Raw genomic sequence first — 16,139 nt, forward strand, 5'->3', positions numbered from 1 at the left:
TGTCAAGTTGGCAAGAAATCAAAACATGGACTGGCCAGGTGGCCACAGCATGCAACCTGCGCTGCCTTTTTTAGAACTTTTATTGTCGATCTAATTGCCTTTTAAGTTTTAACAACTCAAGAATCTCCAATGATCTTCACCGCTGTTGGAATGGTGCCTTCCGCCTGCTGACGACTTCAGCTATCTCGAGGAGTCGCGGACAAATCAAATCAGGTATTTTTCTCAAGGCTGACAAAAATTAAAAATATGCCTTCGCACAACGGCAGAAATGAACTCGAGGTTGAAAGCGGACCCGAAAACGACGAGTCGACCGAAGCTTTACAAAACGAGCCAAATATTAGCAACGAGCAAAACAGAACAAAGTATTCAAAATACTCCTACAAGGCCATTCTTGCTCAGGTATTTTTAATACATAATTTTTTTGTTTACATATTTTGATTACAAGAAATATTAAATATTTTTTTAGGGTTTAATGGCAACGGTTGCTCTTATGATAACTGCTACTAATGGAATGACCGCAGGCTATCCAGCTCTTCTGCTGCCGCAGCTTCAGTCAGAAAACAGCACCCTTCTGACTACTGAAGAGGAAGGGTCGTGGATAGGTAAAAGGTTATTTTTTATAAATCTTTTTTTATTTAATAAATATTTGCAGCAAGTATTCACTCAATTATGACCCCTATTGGCTCACTAATGAGCGGGCCCATCATGGAACGAATAGGACGTCGCTCTTCCCTACTCATCAGTATAATCCCTCGAGTTTTGGGCTGGCTTTGCATCTCTCTGGCCAATTCTCATCTGACTTTGTTGGCTGGGAGATCTCTGACTGGAATCGCTACCGGACTCTCTGCAGCCCCAGCATTGGTGTTGCTTGCAGAAATTGCCGAGCCGAGACTACGAGGGCTTTTAGTTGGTACTAAAAAAATTTTTATGCAATTCATTCAAAGCTAATAACTTTAAAATTTTGTCCAGGTGCCCCTTCAACAAGTTTTTCGTTAGGAATTTTGCTTATATATGCCTTGAGCTCCGTCTTACCCTGGAAAACGGTGGCTGTTGTTGCAATGATCATACCACTTTTGGCATTGATTTTATTTTTCCTTTTGCCTGAAAGCCCTCTTTGGCTGGCAAAGATGAACCGAAAGGAAGAAGCCCTGAAAGCTTTGACTTGGCTGAGAGGAGGGAGTGAAGAACAAGCCAGACATGAACTTGAAGTTATGAACGAACAGCAACAGCACAATCAGGTACGTACCTCGTATTTTAGAATTTCATTTTAAACTTAATATTTTATTCAGTTAATCGATGAGGCAAACTCGTCTTCCAAAAATCGATCACCACTTCTCTCGCGTCCAATTTTGAGAGCTTTGATGGTTGTCAATGTGTTCAACTTCTTCCAAGTGATGGCTGGAACCTTCACAATAATCTCCTATGCGGTCAATGTCCTCCAACAAGCTACAGGAGGAACAGCGACTGATACAGAAATCGCAGTAGTAACTGCACTGACCAGAGTACTTTTGACTGCTGTTGCCTGTTTCATGCTTCTCAGAGTAATTAAAATTTTAATCATGCAACCAACATCAATGACTAAATTTATTTTATTTTTATGCAGATTGGGAGACGGCCAATGACGATTTCCTCTGGTCTCGGCTCTGGTGCTGCAGCTTTGCTGCTTAGTGCATGGTTGCTTTGGGCTCCCGAGACAACCATGTTTTCTTGGGTGCCCCCCACTCTGGTCATAACCTTTGTGATTTTCAACTCGTACGGATTTTTCATGATCCAAGGCTTGATGATTGGCGAAATGTTCCCTGCGAGGGCTCGAGGTCCTGCCAGTGGAGTGACATGTGCCACCATAAACACCACCTTATTTTTCTCCACCAAACTGTATCCCAAGATGACGCATGCTTTTAAGCCCAGTGGGCTGTTTTTGTTTTTTGGATTAATGACGCTGGCAGGAACCTTATTCGCCCACTTATTCATGCCCGAAACAAAGGGCAAGACCTTGGCAGAAGTCGAAGAGCATTTTAGCGGCCCTTCACTTTTTTGGGGTCGGAATAATTCTCCAGAGAGGAGGCAAAACATAACTGAAAATATGCCAGTTCGGAACGCTCAAAACACAAATTAGTCTAGTTAAATTTTTACAAAAGTATTTATTTTTCAGATAATCATGTAGACTGCCTCTTGTTCTTGTTTTATTGTTAGTTATGATGATTCATTTTAAATTTAAATTCCATTTTATTGGACTGCGGCTTATATATTTGTAGGCTATGAACAATTGTAGTGATCAATAAATAATTTTTTCAATGTTATCTCAAAGCAAGCATTATATTTTAAAAAAAAATTAAACAGGGTTTTTTTTTATTTTTAACTTGTATTATTTTCAGTCAAGGTTTGCAATATTTTGCGTCAATTGGTGTTCCTCAAGCGTTCAGCGATTGTATTTTTTAAACCCTCAAAATAGCAACTTCTGCATCTTGGTCGTTTACTCCGTCCGCATTCTTCCTAATTGATTTGCTCCTCCAGATCAATGACGGCCCACTGAAATGCTCCTCAATCTCGGCTAAAGTACTTCCTTGAGTTTCAGGAATGAATAAATACGCAAAAAGAGTCCCGGCTGCCGTCATGAGCCCAAAAAAGAGGAAAAGTCCAGTTGGCTTCAGGACGTGAGTCATCCACGGATACGTTTTGGATGTGGCGAAGAGGGTAACATTGATTATGGCGCAAGTAATGCCACTGGCAGGGCCTCTGGCTCTGGCAGGGAACATTTCTCCGATCATCAACCCTTGAATCATGAAGAAGCCGTACGAATTGAAGATCACAAAAACGATGATGAGAGCTGCTGGAACCCAAGCGTGATCGTCTGATTCAGGGACCCAATAAAGCCAGGCACTCAACACGAATGCTGCAATTCCTGACCCGACTCCTGAAGAAATGGTCATTGGTCGTCGTCCTATCTGAAATGATTCTCTAAATTATGAAAATTATTCAATATTAAAATTATTTACTCTGAGAAGCATAAAACAGGCCATAGTTGTGAGAATCACTCTGGTTAAAGCTGTGATCACTGCTACGTCTGTGTCTGACACTTGACCACCCGTAGCTTGTTGGAGGACACTGACAGCGTAGAAAATTATTGTGAAAGTTCCAGCCATCACTTGGAAAAAATTGAAGACGTTGGCCACCATCAAAGCCCTCAAGATTGGACGTGCTGAGGATCGACTTTTTATATCCGAGCAAGCCTCTTCAATGATCTAAAATAATTATCGGTATAACTTTTCTTGAATCATAAATTAGTACTTTATTATGCTGCTGTTGCTCCTCCAAGAGTTCTAGTTCTTGTCTGGCCTGTTCTGCATTTCCTCCTCTCAGCCATGTTAATGATTTCATGGCTTCGTCTGGCCTGTTCATTTTAGCCAACCACAGCGGACTTTCAGGAAGCAAGAAAAATGAAGCGAATGCTATGAAGGGTAGTGTTGTGGCCACAGCTGCGACCATTTGCCAGGGCAAAATAGTATTCAAGGAATATATAATCAATATTCCAATGGAAAAACTTGTCGACGGCGCTCCTAATTTTTATCATTAAAAAATCTTCAAATTTTTACGCAAATAAAATATACCAACTAAAAAGCCACGTAATTTTGGCTCGGCCATTTCTGCAAGCAGGACCAACGCCGGTGGAGCGGACAGGCCTGTTGTAATTCCAGTCAGCGACCTGCCAATTAATATGGTCGTATGCGATTTTGACAAGGAAATTGTGAGCCAGCCCATAAGTCCAGGTACTATGCTGAGGAGAAGGGTGGTTCGGCGCCCTAGGCGCTCCATTATTGGGCCGGACGCGAGCGACCCAATCGGTGTCACAATTGAGTGGATGCTTGCTAATTAAAAAATAAAATCGTTAGTTATTTGCCCTCATATTAACGCACTTATCCAGGAGCCCTCTTCCTCTGTGGTTGGAAGGGTGCTGTTTTCCGACTCAAGCTGAGGTAGCAAAAGGGCAGGGAAACCCGCTGTCATTCCGTTTGTGGCCGTCACCAAGAGAACAGCAGTTGTCAGAAAGGCCTTTTCTTTCACAATCGTGAAGTTTTAAATTATTTAATATATTTGTAATTCGCACTGATTCGCACCTGAGCCAAAATAGCTTTACGTTGGCTATGTTTGTTCATTCCCATATCGTCCCGTCTGATTTCCATGGTTGTTTAATTAATTTTTTTCAAGACCTGTTGCATAAGAACAAAAAGAGAGATACCAATTTAAAAATTTATCGCGCCATTTTTATCACTGGCGAACGTCAATTTTTGCACACTTTCTTTTTTTCCAAATACACCCATCCCACCATCTACACACTAAAAAAATGCAGCAACCTCTTGTGCTTTCTTCAGCTGTTGAATTAATTAATTTTTTGCATCTCGGAAGCTTATAGATGAACATTATTTGTCCATATCTCTATACGTTTGATAAGAAATATTTGTTTATAAGCGCACCTTGATAAGAAGCCTGCGGTGAGCGCGCACAAAGTTAATTCATTCAATTTCTCTTGGTCTTCCATTATATAATTATATAGTAAATATTTTTACTTATTTTTTTTATTAAATGGTAATTCATTTAATATTTAAATTTGATTTTTAGAGAAATGAATACAAGCAACACTGAGAAAATCTTCATTTCGCCACTTGCTGCAGACCCATCGGAGGTGCCAGAAATATCGATTACTGACTATTTATTTGAGAGCTTGAAGAAAAATGATCGCCTCAATAGCGAAAAACCCTGGGTGGTAATGTTCATATTGAATAATTGAAACACGGAAATATTTATTTTATTTTTTAATAGATTGACGCTCACACCGGCGTGCAAGTTTTGTTCCGTCAAATTGAGCCAGACTCGAAGAAAATTGCAAGTGCATTGGCTCGGCTCGGCTTTGAAAAAGGAGACGTTCTTCACTTTGTCACCTACGAGACGGCGCAACTTTATTTGCTGCAAGTTGCAGTCTGGCGTCTGGGTGGCACAGTTAGAGGCTGTTATCAGTTGGAAAACACAGGTGCAACTTTTTTTATTTCCGACACAATGAAGTTGAAACAATTTGCATAATGTTTGATTAATTAGAGGAGTACGTGAGGCAATTGAAGGAAACTGGAGCACGGTTTATTTTGGTTGATGACGAAACGGAGGAAATTTTGCAAAAATCTGCCTCCCACCTTGAGTGGCCGGTCACTTTTTTTACGTTTGGGAAATCAATAAATATCACATCAGTCAAATCTCTTATGGATGATGATGGAACTGGTAAACAATTTATTATTAAAATTTAAAACAATTTGTAATTACCTTTTTAAAGCTTGTCCTGAAAATTTGAAAATTAATTGCAAAGAGGATGTGATTTTTATTCCCAATACAAGTGGAAGCACAGGCGTGCCAAAAGGCGTTCTGCACACCCATTACTCCACAATTGCCTTCAACCACCATCCAAAGTAATTTAAATTTAAATATTTTTTTTAATATTATTTAATAACAAATTATTTAGCTCTCTGGAACATTTAAATTATGATTTCATGACCCCGATGAGTAATTTTGCAATGGGCAGCTATGTCGTGTCAATTGCAAGTTTGCTGCGTGGCTCAACGATTATTCACCTGGGGAAATTCCAGCGCGAGAATTACATAGCGAACATGCTCAAATTCAAAGTAATTAATTTTTGCTCATTAATTTCTTAAATTATTATTTATTTTAAGCCTGGAAACTGCTTGATGTACCCCTTTGTTGCAACTTGGTTTGCCAGATGTGAAGAACTGGCGCAAACTGATTTGAGCTTCGTAAAAATAATTACTGTTGGAGGCGGCGTTCTTGATCCAACAACGGCCGAGTTACTCTCAAAAAAGATGCCCTGTGCTAAGATTGTTCGGGTATATTTTCGCAAAAAGAAATTTAAAAAAGAAAAATTATTATTTATTTCTTCATATGGTCAGGTTTATGCCTCATCTGAGACACTTGATATTGCTAACACGCTGATTGATAGTTCTCTGGAGAAGTTGATTTTTGTAAAGTATGAAGGTAGAAAGATTTTTTTAATTAAATAAAATTCTAAATTTTTAGAATATAATGTTGTAGGTCAGTTGTGCATATCATCAGGAAAATTGCTGCCTAACGTTCAGGCCAAAGTAAAAATTAATGAATAAATTGTTAAATTTTGAGTAATATTTGTGTAGATAATTGACTTCAGCGATGGGCAATCATTAGAAGCAGACCAAGTCGGAGAGATTTGCATCCGGTCACCATATTTAATGAAGGGCTACCTGTGTGCCAACTCCGATTCAGTATAGAAAATAATCAATATAAATTCCTTATATTGTTTTTTTTTTTTAAAGGGCATACAAGTTACCAAAGATGAAGAAGGTTGGCTGCACACTGGGGATGTAGGATTTTTTGATACAGAGGGACGAATCTTCATTACCGAGAGACTTGGATTTATGTTCAAATACTACATGTTTATTGTAAGCTTAATTATCTCTAAATTAATATAAAATTATCATGAAATTTCTTAAGGTTTCTCCAACTGAAATAGAGGCAGTGCTTCAAGAGCACCCTGGAGTCCAGTCGGTGGGGGTTGTGGGAGTTCCGAATCCCTCGACAACTTGCTTGGCTCGAGCTTTTGTGGTGAAGCAGCCGGGTTTTGACGTCACCGAAGAAGAGCTCTGCGAATTTGTGAAACAAAAACTTCCTGACTACAAACACCTTCATGGTGGTGTTGAATTTTTGGAAAAGCTGCCTGAGAGCAAAGGTAACAAGCTGGATAGGGTTGCATTGAAAAGATTGGCCGAGATTAAAATTGTTTAACGAGGAAAAAAAATAAATCAATTAATTATTTCTGTTTGTGATAGATAAACTCATAATGATGTTTTAAAGAAATAAAAATTGATATAATTTTTTTATTCTCAAAATGCAAATTTCCATTAAATTTCCAATTCCCACATTGAAACGCAAGAGTGCCTTTATAAAAATAAGCAGTTTCATAGAATCGCTTGTAGTCAGCGCTGCAATCAGTTAAAAATATTTGCATATTTCTATATCTATATCAGAGAGAGAGTTTTTATGGATATTATAAAATAAACCAGATGTTTGTGGTTGAACTTGACACATAACGCAGAGTGACTCTGTCTACTGATATAGCAACGATAGCTCAGTGTCTGTTTTGTTGTTTGCGATGAAGTAAGCAGCGCACAGAAATTATTTATTTTATAGTTTTTTATTGCTTCACCAACATCTGATCTCTCTGCTGCTCTTCGTCTGTACTTTAAAGTAGTTCGGTCTGTACGAACTGAGCATCACATTCGCAGGCAAGTTTCAGATTTATTGATAAATGTCGCGTATCATAGATCATAGTTATCAATGAGATTCAGGATTGTGCAAATTTGTTATAAAATTAATATTTTGGTATATTACCTAATAATTTTTAATAATTTTAACCAAGTTAGTTCAGAGCGAGCAATTTAAATTTTTATGACAGTTGCCAGTTGATAAGGCCGGATATAGATTAATGCTATCTTTTTATTGCCAGCAGCTTGGGCACGAGGCGATTCGTTTTATTACATATTAAATTTTCGATCCAAGCTTGTTCCCGCCACTAAATTTATTGACGTCCTCACCCCCCTCATTCCAGCCAATGAAAAAATATCAACAAAATTGATGATTGGTCGACTGATGACGTCAATGCGTTTTGACCAATCGGAAAGCTTCCCTTTGTCAGCCATGCTCGAATGTTTTTTTGCAATTTTTAAATCAGCTGCACTCGAAAACAGACTCGTTTAATTAGCCTGACCGCTATGCGGTCGCCGAGAAACAAATACTTAATTCGTCGCGATGTCGACCACTTTACTGGGGCAAGTGTCAATGTTGCTATGAAACTAAAAAATGCCCCCACAGAGCAGCAACACGCGCGTCACTCCGAGCGACGGAAAAAGAGAAAATACATAGCATTTTGCAATTAGAGGCTGCCAGTGGAAATGGCTCAACAGGTTGCTCCTTCTGCACAAATAGAATGCACGCCCGCAAGTTCTGCGTGTGACTATGCAAAACACTCGTACAAAGCCATCGTTGCCCAGGTTGGTTGGAAGAGAAAATTTTAATAAAAATAAAAATTTAAAATAATATTTTTTGCAGATTTTGATGGCAACGTTGGCCCTGCTAGTTACTGCAGCAAATGGCATGACCTCAGGTTTTCCTGCTCTACTTTTACCTCAACTAGAAGCGGAAAATAGTACCATTCCTACGACTGAGGAGGAAGGATCATGGATAAGTACATAATTCTTTTTATTGTACTGGATTTTTGAGTTTATTTTTTATTATTTTAGCAAGTATCCATTCGATTGTGACACCAATTGGCTCACTGATGAGCGGCCCAATAATGGAACACCTTGGGCGCCGCACCACGTTGCTCGTCAGCATATTTCCTGGAATATTTGGCTGGATCTGCATAGCTCTTTCGAAATCACACCTTGCACTTTTGATTGGAAGGTCGTTGACTGGAATGTCCACAGGCTTGTCTGCACCCGCAGCGCTTGTGCTTTTGGGAGAAATGGCCGAACCGAGACTGCGAGGCCTCTTAGCTGGTATAATTTGTTATTTATGAAATTATTATTGTGATTAAAATTTATGCAGGAGCGCCATCTGCGAGTTTCTCCATGGGCATTCTGCTTATTTACGCTTTGAATTCGTCACTGCCGTGGACACTTGTTGCAGCCTTGTCAACAATTCTGCCCTTGGTCGCTTTAGTCTCGCTGTTTTGCCTGCCCGAGAGCCCACTTTGGTTGGAGCGAGTGAACAAATCAGATGAAGCGTTGAAAGCAATGACCTGGCTGCGAGGGGGTAGTGAGGCTCAAGCCAGAAAAGAGCTCGCTCTGATCAAAGAACAGCAAATTCACAACAGGGTAAATAATTAATTACAACTTGAATTAAATTAAAATAACGAATAATATTATAATTCAGATTATAGAAGAGGCTCACACTTCAATCGGGGGCAGATCTCGGCTGTTAAGTCGATCAGTGCTGAGAGCCCTCTTAGTCGTCAACGTTTTCAACTTTTTCCAAGTGATGGGTGGAACTTTTACGATAATATTCTACGCCGTCAGTGTCCTTCGACAAGCCTCTGGAGGTCAAGTGTCTGACACCAACATAGCTGTGGTCACTGCCTTAACAAGAGTCCTCCTCACAACAATTGCTTGCTTCTTGCTTTTAAAAGTAACAATTTTATTATGATTATTTCTGGTTATTTTCTAGATTTTTATCTTTTTATTAGGTTGGAAGACGTCCGCTGACTATTTCATCTGGACTTGGTTCCGGAACTGCCGCTCTTATTTTGAGTTGGTGGTTGTATTGGAGTCCCGACTTCAAAGGATACGACTGGGTGCCCTCTGCGCTGGTTGTGATCTACGTTATTTTCAACTCGTATGGCTTTTTCACAATCCAGGCGCTCATGATTGGTGAACTGTTTCCTGCCAAAGCCAGAGGATTTTCTAGCGGTGTCTCTTGTGCCGTTATCAACGCAGTTCTCTTTTTTACCTCGAAATGGTATCCTTGGATGACCCACGTTTTACAACCGCACGGACTTTTTCTTTTATTCGGATTGATGACTTTTGCCGGCACTTTGTTTGCTTATTTTTTCTTGCCTGAAACTAAGGGCAGGACCCTGGCAGAAATCGAAGAGCATTTTAGTGGTTCCTCTTTGTTTTGGAACAATTCCCGACAGATAGAGAGGAGGGAAAATTTAATCGTAAATGGCCAGTAGACTTAAATAACATAAACAAGAAATTATTGATTTTTTAATGTAAACACAAAATATTTTTTACTGTTGATCAGCAAATATGTTTAAGTAAATAGTATATAAATTATTTATAGTAATTTTTATCATCGAATTTAATTTTTACTGTTTAATCCTAAAATGACTCATTTTATCAAGTTTGCGGCAATAATTTCCATTTCCTTTGTAACTTGCTTTAATTGCACTCACTTAAGATAATTTATTCCGTTATATTAATTTTTATTTTACATGCATTTCACTCCTCCGATTGTGAATCATGCACCATAATATCTTATTTGAATAGTTGCGGTGTGCACTTTCGCAACAAATGAAAGACGAAATTCAATTGCACACCAGCAGCAGAGTTGTAGCAAGGTCATCCAGTTTTTATTTCAGTATCTGTTTATATTTCTTTTCGGATAACCTTTGCTGGAGATGTGTTTATAAATTGTTCACATGGAACTGAAATGGAAAGTAGCTGCACTAGTTAGTGTATTAGGGATATGCTTATTCCTTTTCACTGAAAACGGAAAAGTATTTTGAGATGTTATGAACGAATTTCAACTTTTAATTTTTGTTTGGTGCAGCCGTTGGACGTTCAAAGTTCGTCTGTGACTGGCCATAGTTACGTAGCAGCCGTTGTCGAGTTTTCTCCTAAAGGCAGACTATCCAATGTTACAACCGCTGATGTTGAGGAAAACCTTAAAAGCTATGGAAACTTTGTTGCTGAAGCTCGAAGCCAGGTATTTCCCTTAATAAATCTAGTCTTAATTGTTTATTAAAACTAAATCATTTTTAGGAAGCTGACATTATAATTTTTCCCGAATATGGCCTGACAACCATTTCGCCGTACAATCAACGAGACTTGGCACTCGAGTTGAGTCAGGTCGTCCCAGCCCCTGGTGAAAACATGTCACCTTGTGATTCCGACAACGAAGAAGAGGATTTTAGAGTTACTAAGAAACTCTCGTGTCTGGCAAAGGAAAATGGAATTTATTTGGTTGTCAATCTTCTTCAAAAGGTCATGCAGGACAACAAACCTTTGCTCTACAACACTGATGCTGTGTTTGATAGAAATGGGAAAATTATTGCAAGGTTCATATCGAATTAATTGAAAACAATTAAGTAATATACATTTTTATTTTAAACAGATATAGGAAATTTCACTTGTTCGGAGAAATTGCTCTCAATGAGACAGAAATTCCCGATATTACGACCTTCGACACAGATTTTGGAATGACCTTTGGTGTCATCACTTGCTTCGATCTGATGTTTCGGACTCCAGCTGTTGATTTGGTACGTCGGCAACTGGTCGATGGAATTGTTTTTCCCACAGCTTGGTTCTCTGAGTTGCCATTTCTTACTGGTGGGTTTGCATTTAATTTCTGTTTTTAAAAATTTAATAAATAAATTATTTTAGCCAGCCAAGCACAGGCCGCCTGGTCTGCAGGGATGCAAGTGGACTTGCTCGCATCTGGATTTAACAATCCCGTGGTTGGCAGTACAGGCAGCGGAGTTTATCAAAAAGGGAAATTTTACACAACCATGATGTCTTCGGAAGGTAACAAAATTTTAGTCTCTCGAGTTGGTGCTGGCAGCGCAGAAACCAAACTAGAAACAAAGTGCGGATTCAAGACTTTAGAAGAGGACCTGAGCAAATACACAGCAAAGGCTCTCACTGTTAGCAATCAGCCTCAGAAGGAGACGGTGTGCAGTTCTGAGTTATGCTGTCAAGTGAATTACCGAATAAATTCAAACGGGCTAAATCATAGGAACATCCACTTCCAAATTTTGGTCTTCAGTGGGGAGCGAATTCACGCAAATATTTATAAAAGCAAAATGCAGGTTTGCGCTGTGGTGGCCTGCGCAAGCTCTGAAAAGCAAAGCTGCGCCCACAATTTTGATAAATCTAAATATTCGACCAATGTGTTGTTTTCGAGCTTGGAAATTTCGGGAAATTTCTCCAATGATGCTGTTCTGCCCAATACATTGAACTCTCACAATTGTGGGCCATTGAAGCCTGAAGAATTTAATTTTTCTTCGCAGAACACATTTTACTCTATTCGTGCTCGTCAGCCAAGTAGTGGCATCCACACTTTCGGGCTGTACAGTCATGGCTTCTAGTTCAATAACAAGCTACATCATAATTATGTAGTACATTAATTTTTTATTTAGAAATTGCTCCTTTTGTGTAAAATTGAACTGCGTCACTTTTGACTGAAATTGTATGCAAAAAATGTAAGGAAAATATGAAAAAAAAAAAAAAAAACGAAAACAAAATACCATTGACATGTAAATAAAATTAAAAAATAATTAACTTATATTTTTGATAACACACACTTTGTTTTAAAATATGTAGGAAATAGGCATAGCCTTAATCAGACAAAAATGTTCTGCATTTAATTAAATTTAGTTAAATAAATCGGAGAAATTTAATTCCTTATTCAACCTATCTGACATTGTAAAATAATAATAAAAATGCGAGCGCGTGTCCTGAAGAATATTTTTCGCGCCTTGAAACAAATGCGCATCGCAGATCGCACGGCGAATCACAAAAATAAACACACGTGAGTTGTATGAGCAACAATTTTGTATGTAGGTAATTAATTGATTATTTCTGCCGATTTTATGTACGTGCTAAATTTTTTTGATCTAATTTTAGTACTTGCATTCAGTTCTTCACGCACGGAAGTATTCGGTCGACAAAGTGAACAATGAAAAGTGAAAAACCGAAGAAAAAACATGGCAAGAAATTCAACTCGTCCAGTGCAATGGGCAAGAGTAGCGATTTGGCTCAAGCGGAAGGCCAAGATTCAAATCCAAACAGGGCAAAGCGAAGAAAAAATCGACTCGAGCCAAATGCCGAGGCGAAAAAACTGATGAAATTCGCCCAAACAAAAATCGAGGATGGAAAGAAACCGGCGCTGGAAAAACGTGCAGGGCCCAAGAAGGATGAAAAGGAACAAGTTTTAAAGCCCCCGATTATTGACCAAAAGATTTTGGAGAAATACTCCAGAGGTACTGGAGTATCTATTAAAAGCTTCAAGCAGAAAACTTTCAGGAAAAGGCTCGAGTCGAAGGAGAAGAAAATTAAATTTTTCACCGAGGAAGCTGCAAGGAATGAGCTTCTTCTCACAGAAGATGCAGGGTTTGTTCTTAATGATAATTGAAAAAACTTGATATTAAAAAATTATTTTAGATTTTTAGAGCCTGAAGGATATGAGGAGACTGCTGAATTCACTCAAAAGCAGATTGTAAAGGCTGTCGACATCACAAGTGCCACAAAACATTTTGAGCTTAATTTGGAATTTGGACCTTATAGGTAATAAAAAATAAAAAATAAACTTCCTATAAAAAGCTTAGGAATTTAGATAAAATATATTTATTTTAAATTTCAGAATTGACTATACCAGAAATGGGAGAAATTTGTTGCTGGGTGGTAGAAGGGGTCACGTAGCAGCATTCGATTGGGTCACCAAGAGACTCATGTGCGAAATCAATGTCATGGAAGACGTCATGGATCTGAAGTGAGAAATCAAAAATGTTTTGAGATTGAATTGTAACGAAAGTTTCCAGATGGCTCCACTCCGAGACCATGTTTGCCACAGCTCAAAAGGATTGGGTGTACATTTACGACAACGAAGGAAGTGAAATTCATTGCATCAAACAAATGCACAAAGTCCTGCGCATGGAGTACCTTCCTTATCATTTCCTCCTAGCGGCAGCTGTAACTGATTCATGAAAGCCCTGAAATTCTCTGATTTAATTACAAATTTTAGTCCGAAACGGGGCATTTGAACTGGCTGGACGTCTCGATAGGAAAGATGGTGGCCGGGTTCAATGCAAAGATGGGTCGGTTGCCCCACATGGCCCAAAACCCCTTCAACGGCACCGTCGTCCTTGGCCATCCGACCGGCGTTGTTTCTCTCTGGAGTCCCATGGTCAAAGAGCCTCTGGCCAAAATGTTGTGTCAGAAGACCGGAATCATGTCCATGGCCGTTGACCCTGCTGGAAAGTACATCGCCTCATGCGGAATGGACAGAAACATGAACATCTGGGACATCAGAGCCATGAAGCCATTGCAGAGCTACCGGACGGTCGGAGTTCCCACATCGCTGTCTCTCAGCCACAAGGGCTGTCTGGCCGCTGGGAACGGAGATATTGTTCAGGTGCGTCGGATTAAAAAAATTTTATATGCATCCAATTATAAACTTCTGCAATTTAGGTGTACAAAGACTGCATCAACACTCCTGTTGATGGACCTTATTTGACCTTTAAATGCAAGCAGTGGTCAATCAAGCAGGTGCAGTTTTGTCCGTTTGAAGATGTCCTTGGTATTGGAGCTGAACGAGGATTCTCAAGCATTCTAGTGCCTGGTAATTTATTATTTAGTTTTTCGTCTTTTTAGAATTCCAGGAATAAGGGTAGATTTGAGGTGTTCCAATTCAAAATTGGCTTTTCATCAAAGGGTTTATTTTGGGTCGTTTATTGTTACTAAAAAACGTTGAGGAAAAAGAAAATTCAAACACCAATAAAAATCTACTTCCTATTGATGATTTAAATTGAATGATTCATTTTTGAACAAAAAATTTATTTGTCGTTAGGCTCTGGTGAAGCAAACTTTGACTCGTATGAGCAAAATCCATTCAGAACCAAGTCGCAGAGGAAAGAAGCCGAGGTCAAATCGCTGCTGGAAAAGATTCCCGCCGAGCTCATCACCCTTGACCCTCTGGCCATCACTGAAGTTGACATTCCAACCTTGCACGAGAAAGTGGAAGCTCAGAAAAAACTTCTGGTACAACTAAAATTTCAAATTGCATATTAAATTTTAATGTTATTTAATTTAGTACATGAGACCTCCAAAAATCGATTACAACCCAAGAAGGAAAAACAAAAAGGGAGGAGGAGTCCAGGCTGCTAAAACTAGGAAAATCCTGCAAGAAGAAGCGAAGAAGGTAGTTGATATTTTTAAACTTCTGTACCACTCTAAAATATTATTCTTTTTTTTTTAAATTAGGACTTCATTAAGCTCATGAAGGACAACAAGCCAGACCTGCTCACACCTATTGGTGGTAAGAGCAGCAATCGACCAGCTCAGCCTCCAAGTGTTCTGGACAGGTTCAAAGCCAAGCCCAAGAAAAAATCCACTCCCGTTGATGGCTGAATATTTTGTAATTTAATAATAAAAATATTATTAAAATCTACAAGTATTGGTCATTTGGTGGGTGAGAAAATGAAAATCAGGCATGTTTTGCTTTTAATTTTGTTTTATTGAAACTGAGAGAAAACAATAATGTATGTTTAGATATTTACAATTTAGTTTTAGTTGAGACATGCACATAATGGAGAACAAAACCAAACACATTGCACATTGTGATGTTGAAACTCGCATCATATTGGACATTATATAAATTCACATTTCATGCTATGCTTCTTGACTGCGCACTCGAGATACGCAACTACACAATTCCCTAAAACGTTTTTTTTTGCAGCTTACACAATCTACAGATGTGCTATCAAAGCACAATTCTTAATTTCTCGTTCATTGGCCAGTCTGTGCGATGTTATAATTATCTTTTTAAAATCAACTTGCCTTAAACTACGCCAACTCTGCTGCGCTTCGCATACATGGTTTAATTAATTAATTAAGTTTCTTGTTCGTGGACACAGATTATGAGATGAGCTAATCAACTACTCTCTAGAATTAAAATCCGACAGTATATTAATATTTTGTGATAAAATTTTTATTCGCATCAAATCTTGTAAGATATACATTTTCTCAGCGGTTGGTTTAGCTTGAATGCACAGTGACTGGAACATTGCACATAAATTATTTGTTTTGCATTATAATAGTCAATGGTACACATTTTTATTTTTCAGTAGTGGTGGACAGCATATTTAACATAGCTTGTAAAACAATCATATTGCCTCAATTATTTGCTCGTCACGGTTGAAAAAATAATTAAAATCCGTTTAATTTATATACCTTTCCACGCTAGGCTGTTTAAAACCCCAGGTTTTCAATAAGCTAATCAACTGGTCAATCAAATCTAATTCTGCATGAAACAATACAATTTTACCCAATATACTTGACAAAGCCACGTTCGAAATAAGGGTCGATAAATTATATCTACACGCGGTGGAAACTCTCCATTATTTGATCAAGTAGTATTTTAATACGCGGAACAGTCATACCTAATTAAAAGGCGCTGTTTTTCAGTTTTTCTAGTATCATATTTAATTGCAGAACACAAAAGCTCTACTTCCTAAAAAAGCATTTTTTCCTTAAATATCGCAACACCATTTTTTTTTAAACTTTAATCGTTAATATCCTACTAGTAAATATACTCGATGCAAGAAGTAG

The 16,139-nt window shown here is 38.5% G+C and overlaps 6 protein-coding genes across 14 annotated transcripts; 5 read left to right on the forward strand and 1 right to left on the reverse strand.

Annotated features, from left to right (window-relative positions):
• The first annotated feature begins 18 nt into the window (after window positions 1-18).
• LOC132202040 (uncharacterized) lies at window positions 19-6,920 on the forward strand. 4 transcript variants are annotated; one of them, XM_059628683.1, is made up of 12 exons: window positions 19-213; window positions 4,618-4,762; window positions 4,819-5,026; window positions 5,092-5,268; window positions 5,321-5,453; window positions 5,507-5,666; window positions 5,715-5,885; window positions 5,949-6,033; window positions 6,091-6,140; window positions 6,189-6,296; window positions 6,348-6,473; window positions 6,526-6,920. In XM_059628683.1, the coding sequence occupies exons 2-12, from the start codon at window positions 4,622-4,624 to the stop codon at window positions 6,814-6,816; spliced, it is 1,650 nt and encodes a 549-aa protein (XP_059484666.1). In that variant the 5' UTR covers window positions 19-213; window positions 4,618-4,621; the 3' UTR covers window positions 6,817-6,920. The 4 variants fall into 4 exon arrangements, with proteins under 4 accessions (XP_059484666.1, XP_059484667.1, XP_059484668.1 ...); XM_059628684.1 differs by lacking the exon at window positions 19-213 and adding an exon at window positions 4,194-4,551; XM_059628685.1 differs by lacking the exon at window positions 19-213 and adding an exon at window positions 4,194-4,505.
• LOC132202041 (facilitated trehalose transporter Tret1-2 homolog) lies at window positions 211-2,331 on the forward strand. Its single transcript, XM_059628686.1, has 6 exons — window positions 211-399; window positions 467-602; window positions 653-910; window positions 970-1,238; window positions 1,290-1,541; window positions 1,604-2,331. The coding sequence occupies exons 1-6, from the start codon at window positions 247-249 to the stop codon at window positions 2,114-2,116; spliced, it is 1,581 nt and encodes a 526-aa protein (XP_059484669.1). The 5' UTR covers window positions 211-246; the 3' UTR covers window positions 2,117-2,331.
• Window positions 2,366-4,432, reverse strand: LOC132202043 (facilitated trehalose transporter Tret1-like). 2 transcript variants are annotated; one of them, XM_059628691.1, is made up of 7 exons: window positions 4,353-4,432; window positions 4,116-4,208; window positions 3,915-4,050; window positions 3,609-3,866; window positions 3,289-3,557; window positions 2,997-3,242; window positions 2,366-2,945 (listed from the first exon to the last, which is right to left on the reverse strand). In XM_059628691.1, the coding sequence occupies exons 2-7, from the start codon at window positions 4,179-4,181 to the stop codon at window positions 2,436-2,438; spliced, it is 1,485 nt and encodes a 494-aa protein (XP_059484674.1). In that variant the 5' UTR covers window positions 4,182-4,208; window positions 4,353-4,432; the 3' UTR covers window positions 2,366-2,435. The 2 variants fall into 2 exon arrangements, with proteins under 2 accessions (XP_059484674.1, XP_059484673.1); XM_059628690.1 differs by lacking the exon at window positions 4,353-4,432 and having other exon boundaries at window positions 4,116-4,341.
• Window positions 6,921-7,188: 268 nt separating the features above from the next.
• Window positions 7,189-9,882, forward strand: LOC132202042 (facilitated trehalose transporter Tret1-like). Of its 2 annotated transcripts, XM_059628689.1 has the most exons (7): window positions 7,189-7,316; window positions 7,903-8,081; window positions 8,140-8,275; window positions 8,331-8,588; window positions 8,638-8,906; window positions 8,965-9,216; window positions 9,275-9,882. In XM_059628689.1, the coding sequence occupies exons 2-7, from the start codon at window positions 7,983-7,985 to the stop codon at window positions 9,761-9,763; spliced, it is 1,503 nt and encodes a 500-aa protein (XP_059484672.1). In that variant the 5' UTR covers window positions 7,189-7,316; window positions 7,903-7,982; the 3' UTR covers window positions 9,764-9,882. The 2 variants fall into 2 exon arrangements, with proteins under 2 accessions (XP_059484672.1, XP_059484670.1); XM_059628687.1 differs by lacking the exon at window positions 7,189-7,316 and having other exon boundaries at window positions 7,748-8,081.
• A 103-nt stretch (window positions 9,883-9,985) lies between these two features.
• LOC132202044 (vanin-like protein 2) lies at window positions 9,986-12,055 on the forward strand. Its single transcript, XM_059628692.1, has 5 exons — window positions 9,986-10,309; window positions 10,363-10,518; window positions 10,575-10,870; window positions 10,927-11,141; window positions 11,196-12,055. Exons 1-5 carry the CDS (start codon window positions 10,232-10,234, stop codon window positions 11,897-11,899), a joined length of 1,449 nt encoding a protein of 482 aa, XP_059484675.1. The 5' UTR covers window positions 9,986-10,231; the 3' UTR covers window positions 11,900-12,055.
• Window positions 12,056-12,212: 157 nt separating this feature from the next.
• LOC132202039 (WD repeat-containing protein 46) lies at window positions 12,213-14,976 on the forward strand. 4 transcript variants are annotated; one of them, XM_059628677.1, is made up of 10 exons: window positions 12,213-12,374; window positions 12,438-12,923; window positions 12,975-13,097; window positions 13,174-13,302; window positions 13,352-13,502; window positions 13,555-13,944; window positions 14,001-14,151; window positions 14,380-14,570; window positions 14,623-14,730; window positions 14,793-14,976. In XM_059628677.1, exons 2-10 carry the CDS (start codon window positions 12,490-12,492, stop codon window positions 14,937-14,939), a joined length of 1,824 nt encoding a protein of 607 aa, XP_059484660.1. In that variant the 5' UTR covers window positions 12,213-12,374; window positions 12,438-12,489; the 3' UTR covers window positions 14,940-14,976. The 4 variants fall into 4 exon arrangements, with proteins under 4 accessions (XP_059484660.1, XP_059484661.1, XP_059484663.1 ...); XM_059628678.1 differs by having other exon boundaries at window positions 12,295-12,370; XM_059628680.1 differs by having other exon boundaries at window positions 12,341-12,374; window positions 12,451-12,923.
• Window positions 14,977-16,139: the final 1,163 nt, after the last annotated feature.

This window comes from Neocloeon triangulifer, unplaced genomic scaffold (assembly GCF_031216515.1).
Source record: "Neocloeon triangulifer isolate White Clay Creek 2 clone unplaced genomic scaffold, ASM3121651v1 ptg000014l, whole genome shotgun sequence".
In the NCBI taxonomy this organism is placed as follows: Eukaryota; Metazoa; Arthropoda; class Insecta; order Ephemeroptera; family Baetidae; genus Neocloeon; species Neocloeon triangulifer.